Below are 24,168 nucleotides of genomic sequence, written 5' to 3'. Positions count from 1 at the left end.
AATCTGTCCTTTATTTTCGGGTATGGTTTGCAACATTCTCGCAACCTTACAAATGTTAATTTCGCAAGCTCTCTAATTTTCGCAGGACTATCACATCTTTCTCGTGATCCTAGCTGACGTCGTTTATCGTATCATTTCTGAAATTGTTCTGCGACGCTGTTATGTTGTTGATAATTTCGCTGAGATATTGTCGTTGTGAGATTCTGATCCTACAGGACCACTTAAAAAGGTACCAAACCATAATTTCCCCATTAAAAATTCTACTAATCCTACAACAATTCAAATTTATAACCATATACGGAACACATGACTATTTATTTTTACATCATAACACAACAAAGCAATTTTTTTGTAATTAGGAATTAAAAGTTTGTTTTTGGGTTCTCAACTTCAAGAAATAAAAGACACGATTCTTCTCCTCCAAAAAAAGAAGGGAAATATAACAAATGATCCTAGTATTAAAACCCGATTTGCAAAATCATCATACTGCTACAAAGTATTTACAAAATGATCATGAATCCGTTTGGGTCAGAGTTAAGTCGGTGGGGTCCTTAAAGTCAGAGTTAAATCAGGTGGTTGGTTTACATATTTGTCACTCACAGATTTAGCTTTGGTTAACTATCATCATAGACAAATTTACATCTCGAAGAAAAATGGCATCTCGAAGAAAAATGGCATCTCGAATGGATGAGAACCCTAGGAAATTATACTCTTTAAAGAAAATTGATCTCTTTCTCCTTCTCACTGCCGCTTCTTTCTCTCTAACTTATCCTCTGCAACTGTTGAAGATGGACATTTAGTGTTCGATGAAGATGGAAATTTAGAGCTGATGTTGTTACAGTGAGTATTAGTGGTATGGTTCTTTTATTGTTTCTGAAAGTTGCACCACAACAATTTGTGTTTTCTGAAATTTAGAGATACGTTTCACGAAGAGCAAAATGTAAAATTGGAGACACAAAAATGGCAGGAGACGTAAACAGGTAATTGTTCTTTCACCCTTTCTAGTTATTTGAATCGTATTTAATTTGTGTATTTTCTTAGAAATCGTAATTCTAATTTTGGGATTTTTTTCTAAGAAAACTAATTTGAATTTGGGGATTTTTCAGGAATCCTAATTTCTTGTTGATAACGAAAATTTAATTTTTGTGAAATGGAGTTTAGTGTATGGTTAGGGTTTTTCGTTTTGGAATGTGTTACATGATTTACAATATTAAAATGGTTGTTTGCTTTTGTTCATTGTTCTTGCTGGTGGTGGTGATTGAAAGCAATATGAGTTGATTATGATTTCGTATTTTTGGGTTTCTTTGCCTTTGTTTACTGATTTAATGTGGTAGTTTTGAAGACTTCAATGGAGGTGGAGATGGACCAAGTTGTTAGCTTCTGTTACTGCTGTTGTGGTGGTTTTGAAGATGTTGTGGTGGTAATGGGCCAAATGCTTGTGGTGGTTTTAGATGTTGTTGCTGCTGGTTTTGAAGATGTTGATGGAAGTGACAATGGACCAAATGGTTATACTTTGGTTTCGAAGATGGTCGTGGTTTTGATGATGTTGATGGAGGTGGAAATGATATTGCTAGTGGTGGTGGTGGTGGTTTTGATGATGCTGATGGAGGTGGAAATGATATTGCTAGTGGTGGTGGTGGTGGTGGTGGTTTTGATGTTGATGGAGGTGGAAATGTTATTGGTGCTAGTGTTGGTGGTTTTGATGTTGGAGGTGGAAATGTTGCTGCTTGTGGTTTTGAAGAGGTAGGAATGACTTAAAAAATGACTGGCTCCTAAAGGTTCACTATTTCAGATCCAGGGTCTACTGGTGCCATAGCTTTCTGGTTAACTATGGTTAAGCTGCTTTAGTTATTATAATGGAAGGGTATTTTGGTGAAAATGCGAGACCGTTTTTTTGGAAAGTGTTAAGTCGGATGGCTAATGACCATTTTATAAACCAAATTGTAAAGTATGATCGTTTTGTAAACCAATTACAAAAAATATGATCATTTTGTAATTGGCCCAAAAAGAAAAAAAAGTTTCTTCTCCTCCAAAAGAAGTTTATGTTATAACAAATTCGGTCTTTAATTAATTAAAGAAAAACCCCTAAACCTTCTTATTTTCTTTGAAGGCAAAAGACCCTGAACCAAACGAACTCTATCCCGCTCTCGTTATCGTCGTCGTCTTCCAAATTAGGTTAGCTTGCTACTGAAGAGTCGAACTGTGCGATCCACTGCAAAATAGGTAATAAAACATAAATAGCTAACTCCCTAAATTAAATAATAAAATAAGATTTTCCAATTAAAGCATTTACTGATTATTGTTTCACTTTACTCTGTCTACTGAAATAACCCCTCTTCTTCATGATTTCAATTCCATTTGTAGGTTAAAGAACGATGGACCTGAAGGTGGGCAATGAAGATAATATTCTTTTTATTAGTATTCTAGTTCACGGGATGTTGAGAAAGTTACATGATGTTAAGTTAAGCAAACATCAAAAACAACATGGGAAGAAATTGGAGAGGATGCTCTATGTTGTCTTAGATGTTGTGGATAATGAGACATCTTTGGAGAAGAGGCTGATGAATTACCTGAGTTTGGAGAGGCGTATTTATGATCACCTCGACGTGCCCGTGTAACAGGGTGGAAAGAGAAGCTGAAACCAGGGCAATTAGGATGTGGTTGAGAACCCTAAGGGTCACATTGGACGATATCAATGATGCATGTTATAATTCAGCACCATCCAAGGAAGAAGGTATAAACAATCATTCTTCAGATTTTATTGTTCATAATATGAATCCGATGATAGACAAATTGGATCATCTTATTGCTTGTAAGCCGGTACATCCAGACACAAAAACAATGAAATTTTTTCAAAAGCTAAAAAATGATAATTTTGTAGTTCAGAGGCTTAATGATGAGAAATGTCTTATAGAGTTATTGTTAAAAGAACAATCAAAATCATGTTTGGAAACACTTTGTGTTATTCCAGTTCTGGGTGATGCTGGTCTTGGTAAGACCACACTGGTCAAATTTGTCAACAATAATGATAGGGTGCAAGACCATTTTGATGTGAAAATTTGGGTTTCATTCTCTGATTGCTACCCTGATGGAGAGAAGTTTACTCAACAATTGATCGACTGTGCAATTATAAGTTTAAACGAGGATGAGCGAAGGCAGTGGAAAGAGAAACTAAGGTCAATGGTTAAAGGTAAAATGAAAAATCTGGAATATCTCCAGTTGAAGCTTAGTGTGTTGCTTCTAATGAAGAAATTTTTGCTCATTCTAGATGGTGTGTCTAATGAGATTTGCTGCGAGTGGCATTTATTAAGTACCCCTCTAACTATGGGTGCAAATGGTAGTATGGTTTTGGTTACCACTCGAAGTACTGCTGTATCTTCTGTGTTGGGGACAGTTCTTCCTTACTCTTTAGGACCTTTAAGTTACAAAAATAGTTTGTCTTTATTTATACATACAGCATTTGGAAACAACCAAAGCGACACTCTTAACACTCCTTCAACAACAACAACAATGTCTAACTGTTGTTTGGAGATGGTGAAGTCATTTCAAGGGCTTTTTAGTGTTGCAAGAGCAATTGGACATCGCTTAAGATCAAACTTTGTTCACAAACTGAAGCATGATTTCATCGAACAGGTAGACGGGTTTACTTCTCCTCTTCCTCCTTCAGAATTGTCACGACTCTGTGAAGAACTTGTAAAGTTGTGTCGAGGGCTTCCTTCTATTATAGTGGCGTTTGGGATTTTACTACGCTCTTCTTCGTCTAATAGAATGAAGTCAAAATTCTTGGGCCGTTTTGAGTTTTACGATAAAAAGATTCAAATTTCATCATCTCTGCTGTGGACATATCATGGGTTTTCATCCACACATTTGAAACAATGCTTTGTTTATTGTGCATTATTCCCCAAAGGCTACAGATTTGAGAAACACAAACTAGTGTTATTGTGGATGGCTGAAGGTTTCCTTCAACCTGAATGTGGAATGGGCATGGAAGACTTGGGTTTTGCTTACTTCGACGAGCTTCTAGAGAAATCCTTCTTGCACATCGCGAATGGGAGATTCGTATATGAAGATTTCCCAGTTTATCAAATGCCAGATCATGTTTATGATTTGGCAAAATTTATATCTTCCCCTGGTGATGGCTATTTTAAGTGGCATGACCTAGAAAAGAGGCTATCATCATCTCACAAGACCTTCGAATATGCACACCATTCATCATTGTGTTGTGCTACTGTTGATGACCGGAGTTTTGAAGACCTTCACAAGTCCAAGGGTTTGCGCACACTTCTAATCTGTATGAGACATGTTGATCAGCACATTAATAGCATTCCATCGGATATATCTCTAAACTTATCACAGATACGTGTTCTGGATTTAGCTCGAGTTGGACTTTCGGAATTTCCCAATTCAATCTGCCACTTGTCGCAGTTGAGGTTCCTCGATCTCTCTTTCAATTTTATACAATATATACCTGAGGGGATAACTATGCTTAAAAACCTCCAGACGTTAAGAATTAAAAGTGAGGTTACAGAGTTGAAATTCCCAAAAGACATGGGGAGTCTAGTTAACCTGCGTAATCTTGATTTGGGGATAGGTTATACACCATTTGTCATGCCCCAAGGGATTGCAAAAATACCTAACCTTCAAGCACTTGGTGCGTTTGCTGTGGATGAAATGTACGGGAGGCTTGAAGTGTTGAGGGGATTGGTTAATCTTCGAGGATCACTTGTTGTTCTGAAGCTTGAGAATATGTGGAAATGCAAAGTAGATAGTATCAAAGACTGTTTGATTGATAAGAAATGGATTCACAAGCTAGAGCTTGTATGGAATTCCTGGCAAAGTGCTACATTTGCAGCAGATACACTTGCTAGGCTCGAACCTCACAAAAATCTTAGATATTTAGTGGTCTACAGGTATTCAGGGATCAAATTTCCAACTTGGGTAAGTGACCCATCCTTCTCCAATCTTGAGACTATTCGGCTGGATGCGTGCACAAACTGTGAGTTCCTTCCCCCTCTTGGACAACTTCCATCACTGAAGTCTCTCCATATAGATGGACCCATGCAACAGTTACACCAAATTGACAGTGAATTTTGCGGCAAGGGCATGGGTAAGATGAAGAGCTTTCTTTCACTTAGGACCCTACATCTTCAGTCATTGTCGTACCTAGAGACATGGTTTGGTCTTGAGAAAGGTGACATGCCTCGTCTCCAGAAACTGAACATTTGTAGCTGTGGTAAGCTGATCTCACTTCCAACTCTCAGATTCCTTGGCTCTCTTCAGGAATTGCATATTCAAAGCTGCCGAAAGCTTCAAAAGTTGCCAGACAAAAGGTTACCCCGTTCAGTTAGTTCTCTAATTATTGTGGATTGTCCCATACTATTAGAATCGTGCAAGAAGAAGTGGGGCTGGTCAAAGATTATTAAAGAGGTGCCTTCTTCAGACAGGTAAGCTCACTATAGATTCTGTTTGCAGTTTCTTGTCTGTTAGGTCTGACGTTTTTAGGTTTTTCGTTTTTCTGAGAACGTCCAAGTTACTGATTGTTTGCTTCTAGAAAGAGATGAATCACTTTGTTTTGCACAGAAAGATTATAGCTAACATCAAAAAAATTAGCTGTCTGTTTGAAATATGAGGCAATTTGTCCTATTATTTTAGATCTACGTTTTGTTTTGTAACTCATTTACTGGAATTTATCCAACTTTATTTGGACACCTTATTGACGGTTTCTTGATCTTCTATCTCATTCTATGTATTATTGTTATCCCACTTGATTGATCTAGTTACTGTCTGCCATCATTTTAATCATTAGGTACCACCTCATAACATTTTCTTTTCTTATATTTGGCATATCGATAATCATGTTCTGCAACTTGGATGACCCAAAAATCCACTGAACAATGCAAAGAAATAATATTAACAACTAATGAGACAATTATTATAAGAGGGGAGGAAGAACGAAAAGAAGCTTGTCACAGCATATGCTAACTACCCACTTTTAATGCATGTCAGATCTTTCTATTGTACATAGAAACCAATCTCTCTGGTTCTTGTGCTTAATGTAAATCTCTTTATCCACGATTTTCTTTTCCCTTAGATTTGTTTACCACCTAGACCTTGTTTGCACTTGTGCTGAGTACAATTTTCTGGTAGAGTGTTAAATCCTGCTACTTTGTTCATTTAATGCTGTTTGAATTTTATGTCAAGCAATGGTGCATTCAAGGTTACGTTCTTCAGTTTAGATGAAAATTTTCTAAACTGGTATGATATCTTACTTTTTGTTTCCTGGTAATGCCTTTAGCTTGATTTCTGCTGTTGTTTGATGCAGACTCAGTTGAACTCTGGAAAAGTCGTTGCAGTAGGTCCGAGAGCTATAAAGATAAAGAGAGGAGTTTTATACTTGGTGTAAAGGAACGTGAAACTGAGTTTTCATGTGAATCTGGAGGAAGAATGCAAGTCAAGATTAGTGAAAAAGAGTGAGTTACAGGATGCTCAATCTTGACATTACAGCATTAAAAAAATTGAAAGTTTTTTTTTTTCCTTCCAGAAACCATTTTTTTTTAATAGCACCTGCTTTTATAAGGTCAGAATGGTTTTTATCTCGTCTTGCTTCTTTCTTAACTATTTATATGCTGAAAGCCTGAAAGGATGTTGTCGCCTTTTAATGGGAGTTGGAGTTGGATGTTGTTCCTTGGTTTTTTGAGACTGTGGTCCAGGACATTCATTTGATAGCTAGGATTTTTCATAGTGTTCTTTTTTGCCATCAGTATAGAGAAGCTAACGATGTGGCGGACTATCTCTCTAAGAAGGCTGCTAACTGCTAAGGAGAAGTGTTGTGAAGTGGTCTGGGTGTCCATCTTTTTGAGTTTTTTGTTGTACAGTGAGTCAGTGTTTCTATGGGGAGGGCTCTCCCCCGTTTTGTGAGGCCCAACTAGTTTTCTGTTAATAACGTCTCGTTACCAAAAAAAAAAAAAATTTGATATTCACAAACTGATTTATGGCCGGTAAAGAGTGGGATATTGAATTTGTGATACATGGGTTTTTTCGAGTTAGTACATATTTTGATGTCAGTAAAAACAAAACTGATTAACTTGTTCTGTGGGGGTGGGGAGGAGGCCCCACCTTTTATGGCTGTTTATAACTGTTGTAGTAAGATTGGGTCTTATGGGCATGCCCAAGCCCTTCCCAAGCCAAAAAAAGCGTGGCCAAAAGGGGTTCTTCCCGCAAGGGTTCTCTAGTGTGCGGGAATCCCAGCGGGAAGACTCCGGGAACGATTAATGGTTAGTCGTTTTCAAAAACCAGAAAACGGTTATTCATTAACCGTTCTTCTCAATAACAACGGAGAACCATTGTCCGTTCTTATGGAACGACTAACCATCGACCGTTTTTCTTTCTTGGAACGGTTAATGGCTAGCCGTTCCTTGACCTTTATTTGTTTACATTCCGTTTACACTCATTTGCAGTTTACGTTTTCTTTTACGATTAAGAGTATTTACGCTAGACGGGTAGACACTGCTGAGGTTAAATATTGTATTTAGTTTGTAGAATATGATTGTTGTAGTGTATACATGGAGTTGCTAAGTGTTAGAGCATTGCTCGGTCGAACTCGCATGCGTTGCTATCTCAAGCATGTTTGTCAATGTTAGCGATCAAAACTATAAGTCTTGATTTCTAGCATACATAGCTAAAGGTCTCGGACTAGGATAGAAAGTGTAGTTGAGCTCAAGAACTCCATGGCAATCATCATACAATACGAAGGACTACTCAAGGAACTGGTGGATCTTCATCGACTAAAAGGTATGTGGAGACCTGAACTTATCTGTCACTCAAAAGTATATCTATTCTATCTCCTACTCTTGAGACAAAAGTCGTTTTGATATATAGACTTTCATTATGCACATTTGCTATTTCGAGCCGAGTTTATCTCGCCTATCTATTTCTCGAAATATATGTTGGTAAGCTTTCGCTTTAGCCAAATTCATCTTTACCTAGTGACAAAAGTCATGTTATGTTTCAATCACTTTGAAAATTGCTCTGACGAAAAATGGTCTGTGAATAACGGCTATATCCGTCCTCTGAGAATGTTTCAATGATTGAAATGAGAGTTTAGATTACATAACCATTGGTAGGATATAAGCATTGTTGTGGAAACACATACATGTATAAGTCCTTATTCCTTGAACCAAAGTTTGCGAACTTTGTTGATCAACAGAAATGGAAGTGGCGTGAGCCAAGTCCGCGAACTGGCGGAAGTTCTCGACCCGAGAATTTCTGCTGGAGTTTTTGAACTCCTTCCATGAGCTTAAGTCCGCGAACCCAGTCCGCGAACTTGAGCAGGTTATATCTAAAACCGGTTGTTCTTGAACTCATGTTTATTTAAACTAAGGAATTCTTTTGCAAACCGTGGCTATAAAGTTCATGAACCGATTCGAGTGAATCAAACCGTTTTTGCTTCGATTGTGTCTTGTGTAGTTACATAAGATCTAAGAAATTGAACAACTCTCTAACTAGTTCATTTGAGTCATTTGAACTAGTTATGGTGAAGAAGAATATGGTTCATATGAAAGTAATCATATGGCTAACCATTTGGTTAACTATTGTTGGACCAACAAATGTTAATGTTTGGGAACGGTTCGTAAACCCAAAATTGGACATTTCATTTGTGTGTAACAAGCTAAGTTTTCGATCCAACGGTTGAGAAATATTAGCTTGAATCTAATCAGGTTTTCATCTAACGGTGAATATTGAATGCTTTGCTACCAAGCTAACAATGATTGCAAACCCTGATTTGAAAACTATATAAGGGAGAACTCTAGCAACTGGGAAACCTAATCCCCACACCTTACGTGTGATACTAGTTGCATAGCTAGAGTCGATTCTCCTTTAACCTTTGGTTTCTTCTTCTAAACCAGGTTAATGACTTAAAGACTTCATTGGGATTGTGAAGCCAGACCGATACTACTTTTCTTGTAGTTGTGTGATATGATCTTGATGTTTCTATCGTACGAGTACAATTGAAATAATTGGCTTGAGATTTTATATCTCCGATAGGCAAGATAGAAAAGTAATCACAAACACTTCGTCTCATCGTTTGTGATTCCACAATATCCTGCGTCGATTAAGATTATTGTGAGGTTATTAATAATACTAGTCTATTCTTCGGGAATATAAGACCGGTTTATTGGTTGGTTCATGTTCACCTTGATTTATCAAAAGACGAAACAAAACTCGTAGGTATATTCGTGGGAGACGGATTTATCTATTACAGTAGACTTTTATGTGTGATACAAATTTGTTTATTAAAGTCTTCGACTTTGGGTCGTAGCTACTCTTAGTTGTTGGTGAGATCAGCTAAGGGAATCAAATACGTAGCATCTTGCTGGGATCAGAGGCGTAGGAGCATAATTGTACCTTGGATCAATGTGAACTTGATTGGGGTTCAACTACAGTCCAGACCGAAGTTAATTTGGAGTAGGCTAGTGTCTGTAGTGGCTTAATACAATGTGTGTTCAATCTGGACTAGGTCCCGGGGTTTTTTCTGTATTTGCGGTTTCCTCGTTAATATAATTCTGGTGTCTTTGTTATTTCTATTCCGCATTATATTTGTTTATATAATTGAAATATCACAGGTTGTGCGTTGTTCAATCAATTAGAATATCCGACCTTTTGGTTGTTGATTTAAATTGATTGACACTTGAATATTGGTCTTTGATAAAGACTCGCAGATTTCTATTTGCTTGAGTAAAGATAAAATCGAGAGATTGAGATATAAACTCTTTGATATACTTTTATCTAGATTGAGTCTGACTGTATAGTTGATTCTCTAGAAAGTATATTGGAGTTTGTCCATAAAGATTGTTAATCGAATTGTTGGGTGTGGTTGTTGTACCCCCGCTTTTTCACTAAGTCGTATTTAGTTTGTAGAATATGTAACTATAAGTGACAAAGATGTGTAAACAATCTTATTTTATTTGGGTACTTAAACTATGTAGTACATGAAATGAAAATTACTGGAAATTAAACCTAACTCACTGTCGCAGGCATCGCGACTGCACTTAGTCGGTGCAGCAACCCTTTAAACCGTTAGGCATCCCTAACGGCCGATTTTAGTCTCGAGAGGGTTTGCTATAGATGTACCCACAAAATTCATAGTGTTGGCGCGGCCGAACTAATATTCGTCATCATCTTCACCCTCTTCATGGCATAATATATCGGGATCGTATTCTTCAGGCAACCTTTGCTTCAGGAGTAAATAACATTCGTATAATTGGAATGCTTTACCGGTTGCATCTTCGTATTTATGTTTAGAATGAAGTTCCTATATTATACAACCAAATATTAAAATTGTGTTATTAAAAATATGTTATGAAAATTTAAGATGTTAGTCCAAGATTAGTACACTTACACATTCGTTCATTGTCCATCCAGAAGGCATGTTTCTTAAAAGTGGAACCAAAAAACTTAGGTACAGCTTAATCTTTCTATTAATATTTGGAACCTGATTTTGTTAAACTTTAGATGTTCTCTGGTGTGGGTTTCCGTTCCTAACCGTCAAATGTAGAACCACAAGCTCCCATAAATTGACCCCTGAAACAATATTTCTTGTTTCTCCTTCAACAACAAAGACATTAATCCAAGACTGGATGATAGCTGCATCTTCAAGAGGGGTGAATCTTACGACCATGACTACTAAAATAATAAAAGGAGGTGCTGAAAATTGAAGAGAAGATATATCTAGAATTAAATAAGATGTTGATAATTTGGTTGTGTTGTTATGGTATAGAGAAACATTATTTATAGTACATTGCCTGTCTTTCTGGTATCTCAATTTTCAAATATTACTACTGTTATTGTGGACTAGTGTGGTCACTTTGTTTACTGATGTATTTATGTCGGGTGGAGTTTTCTTATCACCACTTGTCGGTTTAGTCATATCACTCATAAATTTATAACACTATTTGCGAATCTGTAAGTGAGTTTTCTTATCACCAGTTGTCGGTTTCGTGGGTTCACTCATTAATTTATTAAAAATTTGGAAATTGAGTTGACGTATCAATGTAATTTTCATCTGTCGACATATCAACTCACATCAATTATTTCGACTTATCTGTTCTTGATTTTATTTTCATTCACTTTTATATGTGTCCATCTAGTGTTCTAGTCAAGTGCAACTTGAGCATCGTCATATTGTATTTGGATTTTTTGAATCTTCAGTATGTTTTGTCGTAACCTATTTGGTCGACTACTTTTCCAAAAAAATACACGTACTTGTCTTAAGACTCATCAGGTCACAAATAGTACGGTAACATTTTATACTTTTCTATAAAATCCCCTAAATTGAATCACAAATACCATACCCTCACTCCAAATATAAGTTTTGTAAGAAAATATTCTAGTAAGTTTTGTAACAAAATATTCATGATGAGGTTTAGCACTGAAGAAGATGTCGGTGTTGTGGAAGCATGGATTTTAGAAACTAATCGAGCCACAATCCCAGGAGAAGTAACCGAATCAACCGAATTTTGGAACCGCGTTTTCCAAAATTTTGAAGATATTACCGGAAACGACAACAGAAGAACAAAGAAGTTAGTAACAAACAGATTCAACCTAATTAATACTGAAATCCAACCCTTTGTTACTATTATGTTTGATATCAACTTGAAGCATGCATCATTGTCATACGAAGTTCGAGTAAGGATATAATAAAAACTAGTTAATAAGTTGATTAACTATGTACTCTAATGTCAAATGTTTTATGTTAAGTTATCATGTTAATGTTTTCTTTTTCTTTTTCAGAAAATGAAAGCTCGGATCGAGTACCGTGAAGACAAGAAGAAACCTTTTAAATTTGATACATTGTATGAGCAACTGAAAGATGTTGTACCTTGTTATAATCTTGAATGAATATATCAGTGCGAACATGTTTTTTAATAAGCAGAATAGTCTTAAATTCAAAAATCAAATGAATACAATAGGACTAAAGTTAACAAACACTCTAATTAAATAAAAGCATCTCGAAATTAAAATCACAACTAATTAACAACACTACTAATTAACTAATAACCGAGACAACTAATGAACCATTAAACAATACTACTAATAACCAAGAAAACCAACTAACCATATTAAGCAACTAAATTAAATAACTAATTACGAGGATCGTATCCCAACCGGGTACATATTTCCTCCTGCATCTTTCTTACTGCATACTTCTTCCATTCAGGCAGGAATTCCACATCCGTTAATAATATTTCCATATCTTTATGCCTAATGGACATTTCTTCGTTGTGGGCTTTTTTCTCTCTAGCCAAGGTATCCCTTGTCCCATTTTCAACTACCTGGCGCATTAACTCATTTTCAGCTAATTTTTCTTCATGTTTGACTGCATCCTTCTTCTCAAAATAATTAATCATGTTGTTCCAGCCTCAATCTGCAACTTTAGCCATAGAATTTTCCATCTTAACCTTATCTCTGCTAAGTCCTCTGGCTTTATTTTTTGCAAAAAAAACGTGTTTGTGTTTGGGTTTCCGTTGTTGTATCTGTGGCATCACCATTTTCACTTTCTGAAACAACCATAGGAATTGGGGTGGACTGACTAGGTTCACCATGATGGGACCTTAAATTCTCCGGGTCACAACCTTCAACATGCTGCCTCAAAACTGCAAAAACCGCGTCATGTTTCCAAGATTCCCCCCCCCCCCCTTCCTTCAACAAACTTCATTCTTGATTCTATGTACTGCAGCCATATATTGGGAAAGTGTCAATGAAGTAAATCAGTTAATTAATATTATCATATGAAATGAAATTAAAATTAATAACCTTGTTTGTATGAGGAAACTTACTATTTGTTCATCAGTCCATCCACTAGGCGGGTTCCTGAGAAAAGCTGCCACTATTGCAACAAATCTTCTGCAATCTGATTTGAGGGCACTCATTCTGTTCTGAAGCGCTTTCCGAATCCGGTTTGTACGAGTGCCAAAAGTACGGTGGTATTCCGGTTCGATTTTATCCCGGAAAGTTTATGAACCTTTATACCTCCCGACTATTGAATCCGTTGCAAACATAACATAAGCCTTTACAATTGCCAAATCTTCTGTTCGTGTAAAATTAATCATTATGTTTTGGAACACGTACAATAAATCTAACCAAAATATAAAATAATTGCAAAGAGATATAAGTTTTTGAAGTGATTTTCAGGTGAGTGCAGTAATATGATGGCTAGATTTGGATTGGTGTGAATTTTTTGTTATCAAAAATCACATATATATAAGGCGTTTTTAAAAAATAACCGTTGGACTAAAACGACATATGATTAGCCGTTTTTGATTTTTGTCCGCAGGATGATGCAAGTCGTTGAAGATCTAATGAACAAGAAATATAACGGATAACAGTCAACCGTTTAAACGGTTGATTGTTAGCCGTTTTACTTTGGTTGTCGTTAGATCATCAACGGTCTTTTTAATCTAACGGTTACCTGGAAGAACAACTAACAATTAACGGTTTTTCTCAAACGTTCAAATTTCACCCCATGTATATATATCAGAAGCTCAGTTTTACTTCACTACCATCAAATATAAAACAACAAATTTCACCACTCAAGTTTTAAAGTTCGATTTATCAAATTTCTTGGTTTACATTTTATAAATTTCTATTACTTTGTAGAAAAAATAATGGTTAATTTTTGTGAACAAGAAGATATTAAACTTTTGAGAAGCTTTTGCACTGTAGTAGATCGACCAGATTTTTTGGATATGGCAGCTGAAACTTTTTGGAATGATATATCGGTCGAGTTTCATTCAGGAGGGGGTGTGACCCAAAGATCCATGAATGCTCTTCGGTGTCGCCTAGCTTTCCTTAAGGAATTGTCTACGCGAAGCAGATAATGACGTAATTTTAGCCAGAATTAAGTTTACTGAGCAAGGAAGGGGAACATTTCGTCACTCAAGCGTTAATGATATATTTGGAGTGCATTTGCATATCAATCCAGAACATATCTTATAATCTACCAAGTTATTTAGAGAATATAGTATGCTTATTTTATAGGTTATCTTATTGTTGTGTGTTTTTATGTTGTGTTATTTAACAAATGTAATGTATTTTCTTTTTTCCTGCAAATGTAATGTTTTTCTTAGTACCTCCAAATGTAATGTTTTTAATATTTTTCTGCAAATTTAATGTTTTTCTTAATTTAAATTTGAATTTGTAGTAACCATATCTCATCGCTCACATAAATTAAAAAACATATAATAAAATCATTCTGAATCGGAACCCAAAAACATATAATAAAATCATTCTGAATCGGATCCCAAAAAAACTTGTCCTGGGTCGTAATGGTCCTGATCAACATCAACCTCGTCCGTGTCTTCTCCCGAATCCAGCTCGTTGTCTATCGCATCTCCAGGCATTTCACCATCCCTTAGACCTTGACCTTGTCGTTCCCATATATGAGTTGCAAGATCCGTACGAAGTCTCTCCTGAAGAACTGGGTTTTGTAATGACTCGCTTGTCTGCCTCAAATATCCGACTATAGGTGCATGAGGTGGGTATGGCACATATTTCCACTCCGGGTCACGATGTTCATCCTCTACAACGATATTATGCAATATCAAGCAGGTTCTCATGATCGATTTCATATCTTGCTTTTCCCAGTAGTTACATCTGTGGTAAAGGATCCTAAATTTACTTTGCAGGGTCCTAAATGCCCGTTCCACATAGGGGTGCACATATCCTACCCTTACCCGCCACCCTATCCTACCCGCCAGAATTTTTACCCGTATCCTATCCTACCCACTATTGAAGGGTGGGGTGACGGATAAATATTATTTTATCCGCCGTCAAATAGGTAGGGTGACGGATAAAACCCTAGATTATCCTACCCTACTCGCTTACCCGCCTCATATATGTAAAAGACCAAATAATCCCTGTCCTTTCTTTTGTCTCGTGCCCATTGATCCGTTATTTTAAAACAAACAAGGGGTAAAATGTGAACTCCATTTCTTTTGTCAAATCCATCTAAATCAGTAACACAGAAGTAAACAATTCTCGTTTTCTTCCACATCGTTTTCTCCTTCAACCATTTCTTCAATAATTCTCAGATAAATCTTTGAAGTACCCGAAATCATCCATGGCTTTGAGATTAATAGCTAGGGTTTTAGGATGATTCTTATGAAGCCATAACGCAGAAGCATAAAACCCTTCTTTATCTGATGTAGGATCAGAATCTCGCAACGACAATATTTCAGCGAAATTATCAATAACACAATACAACAGCATCGCAGAACAATTTCAGGAAGAATATAATAAATGACGTCAGCTAAGGTCACGAGAAAGATGTGATAGTCCTGCGAAAATTAGAGAGCTTGCGAAATTAATATTTGTAAGGTTGTGAGAATGTCGCAGATTATACCCGAAAATAAAGGACAAATTAGTTGTCATCCACTATGTATTTCCCTATAAATAGTCGTTCAAGTTGTAAAGAAAAGAGAGAGATCTTTTTTGAGTAAGAAACAAGTAAATAGGAGAGAGAAAGTCTAGAGCAAAGGTGATTCTTGATTTCTTTATCTTTCCTTGTAAGAACATTCATAGATTGATCAATAAAATTAAGAATGTCAACCTAAAAATGAGTTGATTAATAATGAAATCATGTGAGGGGTGTAGTGTAGGATTTCCTGCAACTACATAATGGCGCTAGAAACAGGGAACTTATTGAAGATTATTCTAGAAAAAGCTAAAAATATTGAGATTTGTGAAAATTTAGAGTGATTGATTAAGAATTTTCCATAATTTCTTGCAATATTGTTAACATTGAAGAAATGGCAAGAAGAAGAAATACATCCGAACAACCGACTACTGTTAGAAGAATCAAGAGAATTGCTGGGAGAGAAAGAAGTGAAATGGGAGAATCTACTAGAATGAGAAGTAATAGAGAAAATCAAATTCAACCACCAATTCAACAAACACTAGTTCAAGGGAGGAATACAGATTATGATAGGGTGAGTATACACACTTGGCAATCAAATTCGGCAGAAGAAGTAGAAGAAGAGCAACAAAACAGAAATTATAGACAGGAAGAGAGAAATCAAGAAGAAGATGAAGGAATAATTCATGGAGATGAGGAAATTAGAGCGTTAGAAACGTTGAGACGAAGAATACATGAAGAAATAATAGCTGAGGCAGAAGAACGTGCAAATCTAACAAGGCAAAATCACGAATTAAAGATGGAGAATATAAGACTACATAATAAAAGATCGAGAAGTATTACAAAATCACATTCAAGATCGACTAGAAGAGAAATGAGGCGAAACTCACCCACAATCAATGCTGGAAACAATATTCAAGAAGAAATATCAAATCCTAATGAAGAATATCGTGAAAATAGAGAAAGAGTTGATGATCGTTACGTTCCACAAAATGAAACTTTTGATGATGGGCAAAATGGTGGAAATCAAGAGAACGGACAACATCAGGGACGAAATGACCAAGATGGCAAAGGAAATCGGGAGGAAGGAAGAAGAATTTTATATGAAAGAGAAAATCAAAGAAATCAACAGACAATTGAACAAGAAATTGAAAGACATTATGCTGAACAAGCACGTTTAATCTGCGAACGTGAAAGATTGAGTGCGGAAATGGAAGAACAAGAGCTTCAGGAGACAATTCGCCAGAACAATCACGATAATCGAGGAAGAAGGCGTACACAAAACCGGAATAACGGTAATCTCAATGAGGAGTATGATAGAGTACAGAGGATGGCTGAAAGACAGCGAATGGAATTGATAAGAAATTAAAAATCATGAAGGGGAAAACGAAAGGCATCATCATATGCGAATTCAAGATAGAGATGAGGAAGAGAATCGCAGAAGAAGACGAGATGAGGATAATGAAGAAGAAATGCAAAATTTCGCGAGAGAAGATAGGTATGAACGCAGAAGAAGAGAGGCGAAATTAAAAAGTCCAATGGATCAAGATTCAGGTGTAAATAAACAAATCTTGAAAGAATTAGAAGAAATGAGAGGAATGCTAAATAATAGAGGAGAAGTAGGCAGAAGACAATTGGATGAAGCAATAGAAGAAGCTGCGAAAACTCAATTTACAAGGGAAGTACAATTAGGAGGAATACCACCGAAATGCAATTTGCCCGCATTAACCAGCATTTTTGATGGAACAACTTGTGCGATTCAACACATTAAAGCCTATGTGAGGTGCATGTTACAATGGGAAAATCATGATGCCATATTATGCAAATATTTCGCATCCAGCTTAACAGGAGAGGCGTTAAAATGGTTTGAAGGTATACCAAAGAACACAATAACATCCTTCAATCATTTGCAGACTACATTCTTGGGGGAATATATAAGTAATAATTCCTCGCGACCTGGTATAAAAGATGTGTTTGGATTAAAACAAAGGATTGGCGAAAGTTTGAAGCACCTGACTAAAAGATGGAGAACTATGTGTAGCGAAATGGCTGGTCGTGTAGATGAGAGATATCTTATATTATCATTTATCAATGCTACGTTTGCAACAAACCTATTGTATGTCCAAATTTTCAGAGTCAAGAATACGATCACGATGACTAAATTGCGAGAACTTCAAGAAGAATACATTGCTCTAGAGGAAAGGCAAAATGAAATGGAATCATATCCAGTTGTGAACACCAGCTCACAAACAGCGAATGCAAGCTTATTACCCAAGCTAATAAACATAGTAGCGAATACTTCGCAAGTACAACAAGAGAAGGTGACGAGTAACAATCAACAGAAACTGGTGGCTATGGGAAGCCGAGATCAAGAAGAGTATGAAAGAGAAAGAAATTTCTACAATCGTGGTGGAAATAACAAGATTCAAAGACTCGATCAACCACAAGAAACTTATGGAGGTCAAAGACAAAACTATAATAGAGGACAAGGAGGTCACAAAGTAATATGGGAAGAAATCAAGATGCCACCTCTAAATGCAAGTGTGGAGAAGATATGAGAAGCTATAATCTTGATGGAAAATATACCAACACCATGGAACATGGGAACGGAACCACCTCCAAACCACAGAAGCCATGAGTTTTATTTTTATCATCATTTTCATGGAATACAACAAATGATTGCAGAAATGTAAAAAGAGTTATTTTGAGAATGATAGATCAAAGAAAACTAAACGACTTTCTGGTAGGGCATCCACAATCTCAACCACTGCCACCACCACCAGAGCATCACAAAGTGAATACGATGAAAAAGAAGGAAACATTCTTCATAGAAGTTGGTGCAAAAGCAAAAAATTTATTTTGTCACTCTATCGTACATTCATATAAGACAATTGAAGATTTTCATGATAATGTTTTGAGTAGAGTGTTCTCAAGAGATAATGATGGAAGAGAAATTATGAATATTGCGAAAATCTCGCCACTAGAGGAATGGCAGAAACAAATCATTTCTTTTACCGCAGAAGAAATTCCGGAAGGAGAAGAGGTGCATGACAATCCATTGGTAGTAAAATTAGAAATTAATCCAAACCCGAAAGAAGATGAGGATGATGAAGCTGAAGATTCACGGGCAATTAATAGAATTCTAATCGATACTGGAAGCTCTGTGAATATTTTATTTTATCATACTTATAAAACCATGGGTGGAAGAGATGATGATCTTATACCATCAACATATAAGATATGGGTACTGCTAACAAGCCTAAAGGGGAAGTTACTATGTGAATTCCATTGAAAGGAATATCTTCCGAAATCTTATTCTGTGTCGTTGATGTAGAATCACCCTACAATGCGTTAATTGGTCTACCTTGGCTACATGGGATTCTAGGTGTAGCTTCAACTTTCCACCAGTGCATCAAATTCCCTCACCCCAGTGGTGTAGGAATCATAAAGGGAGATTGGGTTGAAGGAAAGAGGTGTTACGAAACTGAGATAGAATCTTGCGAAGGAAGAGCAAACAAGAAGGAAAAATGGCGAAACAAAATCAAGGATACACAAAGAAGTGATAGGTTGATGGTGGATGCAATCGAAAGTAAAGGAGAAGAGATGTTGCGAAACTAATGCTAGCTCAGAATAAAAATGATGAACATACCACTACCAAGGAAGCAGTAACAGAAAATAATGAAAAAGCATTGGATGACAAAGGTAATAAAAACAAGAAATGTATGAATGATTAAGTTGTTGCGATACTCTCGCAATAAGTAAAATTCTCAAAAAACATTTGATTGAATGGCAAAATTGAGATTGCGAAATTCAGATACAATATGATGATTTGTGAGACCCTCGCAGAGATCATGAATTTTACAGAAGACAATCAGAGAAAAATGACAAAAAAGAAAGGGGCAAACCTTTATGGCGTACACCCTAGTTCGTGAATGCAGTTTCGCAAGAGGCAAATGTAAGACCTAAAGTACGTCATATAAGGTGTACCTGTTGCATGACTCAGGGAAAGGCTACACCGCCACCGGAACCTGAGTCATGGAGATTTGGGGTCAATAAATCCCATCCGGGAGAGGCACCTTGGATTATCAGCTTAAGCATATGACTTAAGTTGGGCGACTAAGGTAATAAGGACTCTCCCAAGGAGTGCAGATCTGATCAAGGCGCCGAGGTACACGGTTGAGTCAAGAGTGCCAGGGACGTTTGAAGTGTACTTTGCCATTCTTGACAAGTCTTGGCTTATACTGCACTCGGCCTGAAGAAAACCCCACTTAGGGTGCAGTCTCGTAACCATAAGCCCTATAGGTAAAAGGGATAAGAGGTTGCGAAAACAACTGGTTGTTGTTAAGACTGGATGAGAGGAGCTAACCTTGTATGGTAGAAGTACGCCTCCTTGAAGGGGAAACCAGGGGGGGATAAGGGCGGCACCCTCCATTAGGGAGCTGATAAGTGTCTTAAGACGCAAATGTCATGAGGCTTTTTATTCGCAAGGATATTAAGGCTTGTCATATTTGTGCAACAATCCTGAAGAGGCAATAATACAAAAGAAAATGATAAGACGAGATCAATGGGTTTTCGCATGAAAGTGCGAAGACGTCCTGCGATTTCTTCGCAAGACGGCAATGTCATGGGGCTTCATTTTCGCAAGAATATTTAGGCCTGTCATATTGTCGCAACATTCCTTAAGAGGCCATAATACAAAAGAAAAAGTTAAGGCAAGATCAATGGGTTTTTGCATGAAAGTGCAAGGACGTCCTGCGATTTTGTCGCAATGACAAGAGGTGGCATAATAAGACCTTTAATTAGGAAGGAAAAATAAGACCACACAGGAATGAGATTTTGAAAAGAATCAAAATTCACTTCGCATAAGATTGCGAAGTTATACATAATTAACCGCGAAATTGAGACATAAAATAAGAAATTTTTATGAAATCTCTCATTTGGATTCAAATAACAGAGGCAAGTATGGGAATGTATGAAATTAGAAAATGTTATTTGTCTCCATATGATAGATTTACTCAAAGATTCAAGAATTAATGATTATATTGATTAATGTATTGCAAAGAAGAATTGTTTTAATGAATGCAGGTCAAAATGAAAGAAACACAAATATACAGAAAGAAGAATAAATGTACAAGTATTACAAAGAATCAAAGAAAGAAATAAAGACTACTTCTTAGTTATCCTTCATTATCTTCATCAGACTTGTTCCCTTCTTCGTCTGCGTCAGAATCTTCATCACCATCAGAACCTTCCATCACTATCAGATTCTTCATCGTCAGCTTCGCTATCAGAGATAATCAAACTGGGAGTATTCTGTGGGATTTCTTCCAAGAGACAAGGATAATCAGAATGTGGGATATTATGATCGTCACAAACCATTTGGATAGTTTGATTGCGAAAATGCATAGCATCATTCTTAAAATTCGCAACAGTGATCTTGATTTGATTCTTTAATCTAGAATACTTGTCGTTGCGAGAAGAAAGATTCTTTGCGAGTTCCTCCTTTTCAGCTTCGAGTTCTTCAATCTTTTCACGATATCTATTTTCAGAATCTGCGAGCAAAAGACAATCAATTATTAACTTGATGAAAATTCATAAGAAGCAAAAGATTAGTAAAGAAGAGCAGTTAGTAACCTTCTCTGTCAGAAATCATATCTCTAATCAAGGCTGTATGCTCAACTTGGAGACTAACATTTACACCTAAATCTTTTCTAGCATCATCTAAGATTTTCGCAGCCCAAACAAATTCATCCTCACTACTTATAAGAAGACGAGAACGAATTTGATTTTCCCTTTCGCAGAGTTCGATGTTCTTGCGGTTAGCTTCATCTCGTTCAAGTTGAACTTCAAGAAGAGCCTCTTGGAATTTCGCCAAAGCCTTGGCACCTTGATCAGAGATGCGATCCTTATCATCTATGAGACCGCTAATTTTGGTTCTTAACATTGGTTTTCTCTTTAAAATCAATAAGAAGACGCTTAAATCGGTTGGCTAAGCCTAAACTAGATCTATGGTCAATTTCTAAGAGGAGAAATTTAGATCTAAGCTCATTTAGAGAAAGAGACGAAATTCTATCATTTGAGAAGCTATTTAAGGAATTGTTAAGACGCTCAAGAAGGGTATCATTATATAAGGCATTAGGAAATGAACGAAGAAGGGTAGCTTCATCAGAAAGACCATAAATGTCTGCAAAAAGGATCATTTAAATAAGATAAAACAACAGGATGAATGAATAAAGGGAAAAGAGAAAAGTAACATACCGTAAAGCTGATTATTAGCTTGCTGAAGACTAGAGATTTTGTTCTTATACAAAGAAGAATCAATTTCTAATTGTCTATTTTTCTCGCGAAGACTTTTAACTTCAGCTTCAAATTCTTCATTCTTTGTGCGAAATTGAATATTCTTCTTTTCAAGATTTTCGCGTCTTTTCTCTAGATCTGAGGCAACAACAAAAGAAACTTTTCCAGCCTGCGAGAAAATATAAAAAATATATTAATATAGAAAGAAATTTTGAGTTATGACAATGAAGAAGTAAAAGGATAAAAGTATACCAGACTATTGAGAGAATGCAAGAAGTCGGGAGTCACTGATCTAGAAACTCCACGAATAGAGTTATCACCATCCAGTAAAGGGACATCGCATAAGGTAGCGAGATATTTGCAGATATTTGCGAATTGGCTATCTCCCATTCCTTGTAGAGAATCAGAAAAGAGGCCAGAGAGCTTAGCCATAGAAGATTCAGGTGGAGAATCTTCACTTGCGGCAAGATCATCATTGTCCTCATCACCCTTGTCACTTTCAGAATTTTCGTGAGGAGGAATATTTGAAGGAGAAGAAGAACGAACTTTCCTTTTCTTTGAAGGAGGACTAATTGATTTTTCCCTGCGAAGAGCACCTTTACCTTTATCACCAGTCTTCGCAACATTGACAGGTTCTTCTACTTCAACAATAATCTTCACACACAGATAGAAATAAGAAATGGAAGCAACAATATACTGTTTAAAATCATAAGATAAAATTGATGAAAATTTCTTACCTCCTCTGTGTATGAGCGAAGAGTTAACAGAGTACTAGCTTTCCCAGTCCTGTTATAACTATCTTTCAATGTTTGGATCTGCGGAATGTCGCAAGAGTTAGCGAACAGAATAATAAAAATCAATAAAGAAATATAAAGTGAGTTAAATGGGAAGAAACATACCTCTTTCTCCTTCTGGGGCCAAGAGAAAACCCAAGGTTGATAAGCAGCGAGATTCGCAGGAAGAACATTTGACCCAGCAATGTAGGGTCCTTTTAGCATTAAAGGAAAAACACACCATTTATCATCTTTGGATTGGAGAGGAGTTGTGTTTTTACCAGAATGCCAGTCAATATCTTGCATGAGAATTTTGGCTTCATCAATGCTATCTTTCCTTTTTAAGCGAATACCCCAACGAGTATTCTCTCTCTTCATGGAGATAAGTTCATAGTTCTCAAAGAAACTCACTACTGTGTATTTCTCAGCAATTATCTCTAGGTTTGCGAATTTAGGATCCCTAAGTTCTTTGGAGTACAGAGATCCTCTACCAGCACCACGGTTAGCGAACTCTAGCATCAGACGGATGCAGTCCCCACTCAGTTGGAAGAAAGCTCGCGAAAATCCCGAGTGAGCGAGAATTTCATAAAATAAAGGAAGATCTGGGCTATAAAGAGGAATAAGGAGACCTGCGAGAATCTGACCTAGCGAAATTATGATTGATTGATCATCACAATACTGATCAGAGAAAAGTTTGACAGAAAGAATTGATTTGGCATTTTCACCAGGATTGGTGGAGAGTGTGAAACCTTTATCAGCAAGATCTTTTTGGACATCTTTTAAATTCTTCTCATGTCTATGACCACTTGGAGCCATATTTGAATATAGAGTATGGGAATGAATAAAAAGTAAGAGGATTGAAGGGGGAAAAAATTACAGCAGCAGAACTTGCAGAAGAATAACAGAGTTGCAGAGATGAGAGAATAAAAATAGAATAGAAAGTAAAAAGAAAGTGGAAAGAAGAGTAAGAAGAGTATATAAAGGACATTTTTTTACTCGAAGAAATAAACACCATTAAGACGAAAAGACGTGAGCGGTTGAAAAACAGCGGTTACAGAAGACGTGTCAAGAAACAAATGGAAGAAAGAATACATGTGATAAATGCAGAATATGAAAAGATGAACAGCTGCGGCATTTCTCACATCATTCTCTACTTTACAGAGAAGTTATGAGAAGAGGCAAGATGTAGGATCAGAATCTCGCAACGACAATATTTCAGCGAAATTATCAACAACACAATACAACAGCGTCGCAGAACAATTTCAGGAAGAATATAATAAATGACGTCAGCTAAGGTCACGAGAAAGATGTGATAGTCCTGCGAAAATTAGAGAGATTGCGAAATTAATATTTGTAAGGTTGCGAGAATGTCGCAGATTATACCCGAAAATAAAGGACAGATTAGCTGTCATCCACTATGTATTTCCCTATAAATAGTCGTTCAAGTTGTAAAGAAAAGAGAGAGATCTTTTTTGAGTAAGAAACAAGTAAATAGGAGAGAGAAAGTCTAGAGCAGAGGTGATTCTTGATTTCTTTATCTTTTCTTGTAAGAACATTCATAGATTGATTAATAAAATTAAGAGTGTAAACCTAAAAATGAGTTGATTAATAATGAAATCATGTGAGGGGTGTAATGTAGGATTTCCTGCAACTACATCTGATTTACCAGTACCTCTCACACCTCTC

At 36.6% G+C, this 24,168-nt stretch overlaps 1 protein-coding gene across 4 annotated transcripts; it reads left to right on the top strand.

The window, feature by feature from the left end:
- Nucleotides 1-649: 649 nt before the first annotated feature.
- Nucleotides 650-7,051, top strand: LOC113310239 (putative disease resistance protein At3g14460). Of its 4 annotated transcripts, XM_026558843.1 has the most exons (6): nt 650-980; nt 1,343-1,743; nt 2,111-2,223; nt 2,365-2,734; nt 2,972-5,444; nt 6,323-7,051. In XM_026558843.1, the coding sequence occupies exons 4-6, from the start codon at nt 2,593-2,595 to the stop codon at nt 6,330-6,332; spliced, it is 2,625 nt and encodes an 874-aa protein (XP_026414628.1). In that variant the 5' UTR covers nt 650-980; nt 1,343-1,743; nt 2,111-2,223; nt 2,365-2,592; the 3' UTR covers nt 6,333-7,051. The 4 variants fall into 4 exon arrangements, with proteins under 4 accessions (XP_026414628.1, XP_026414625.1, XP_026414626.1 ...); XM_026558840.1 differs by having other exon boundaries at nt 2,365-5,444; XM_026558841.1 differs by having other exon boundaries at nt 1,335-1,743; nt 2,365-5,444.
- The last annotated feature ends 17,117 nt before the right edge of the window (nt 7,052-24,168 follow it).

This window comes from Papaver somniferum, chromosome 9 (genome assembly GCF_003573695.1).
Source record: "Papaver somniferum cultivar HN1 chromosome 9, ASM357369v1, whole genome shotgun sequence".
NCBI lineage: Eukaryota > Viridiplantae > Streptophyta > Magnoliopsida > Ranunculales > Papaveraceae > Papaver > Papaver somniferum.
Note: the sequence above shows the minus strand (reverse complement) of the source record. Positions and strands in the feature narration are given on the sequence as shown.

Coding starts and splice junctions, on each gene's coding strand:
- LOC113310239 (XM_026558842.1), top strand. CDS start 2,593: ATGATCACCTCGACGTGCCCGTGTAACAGGGTGGAAAGAGAAGCTGAA.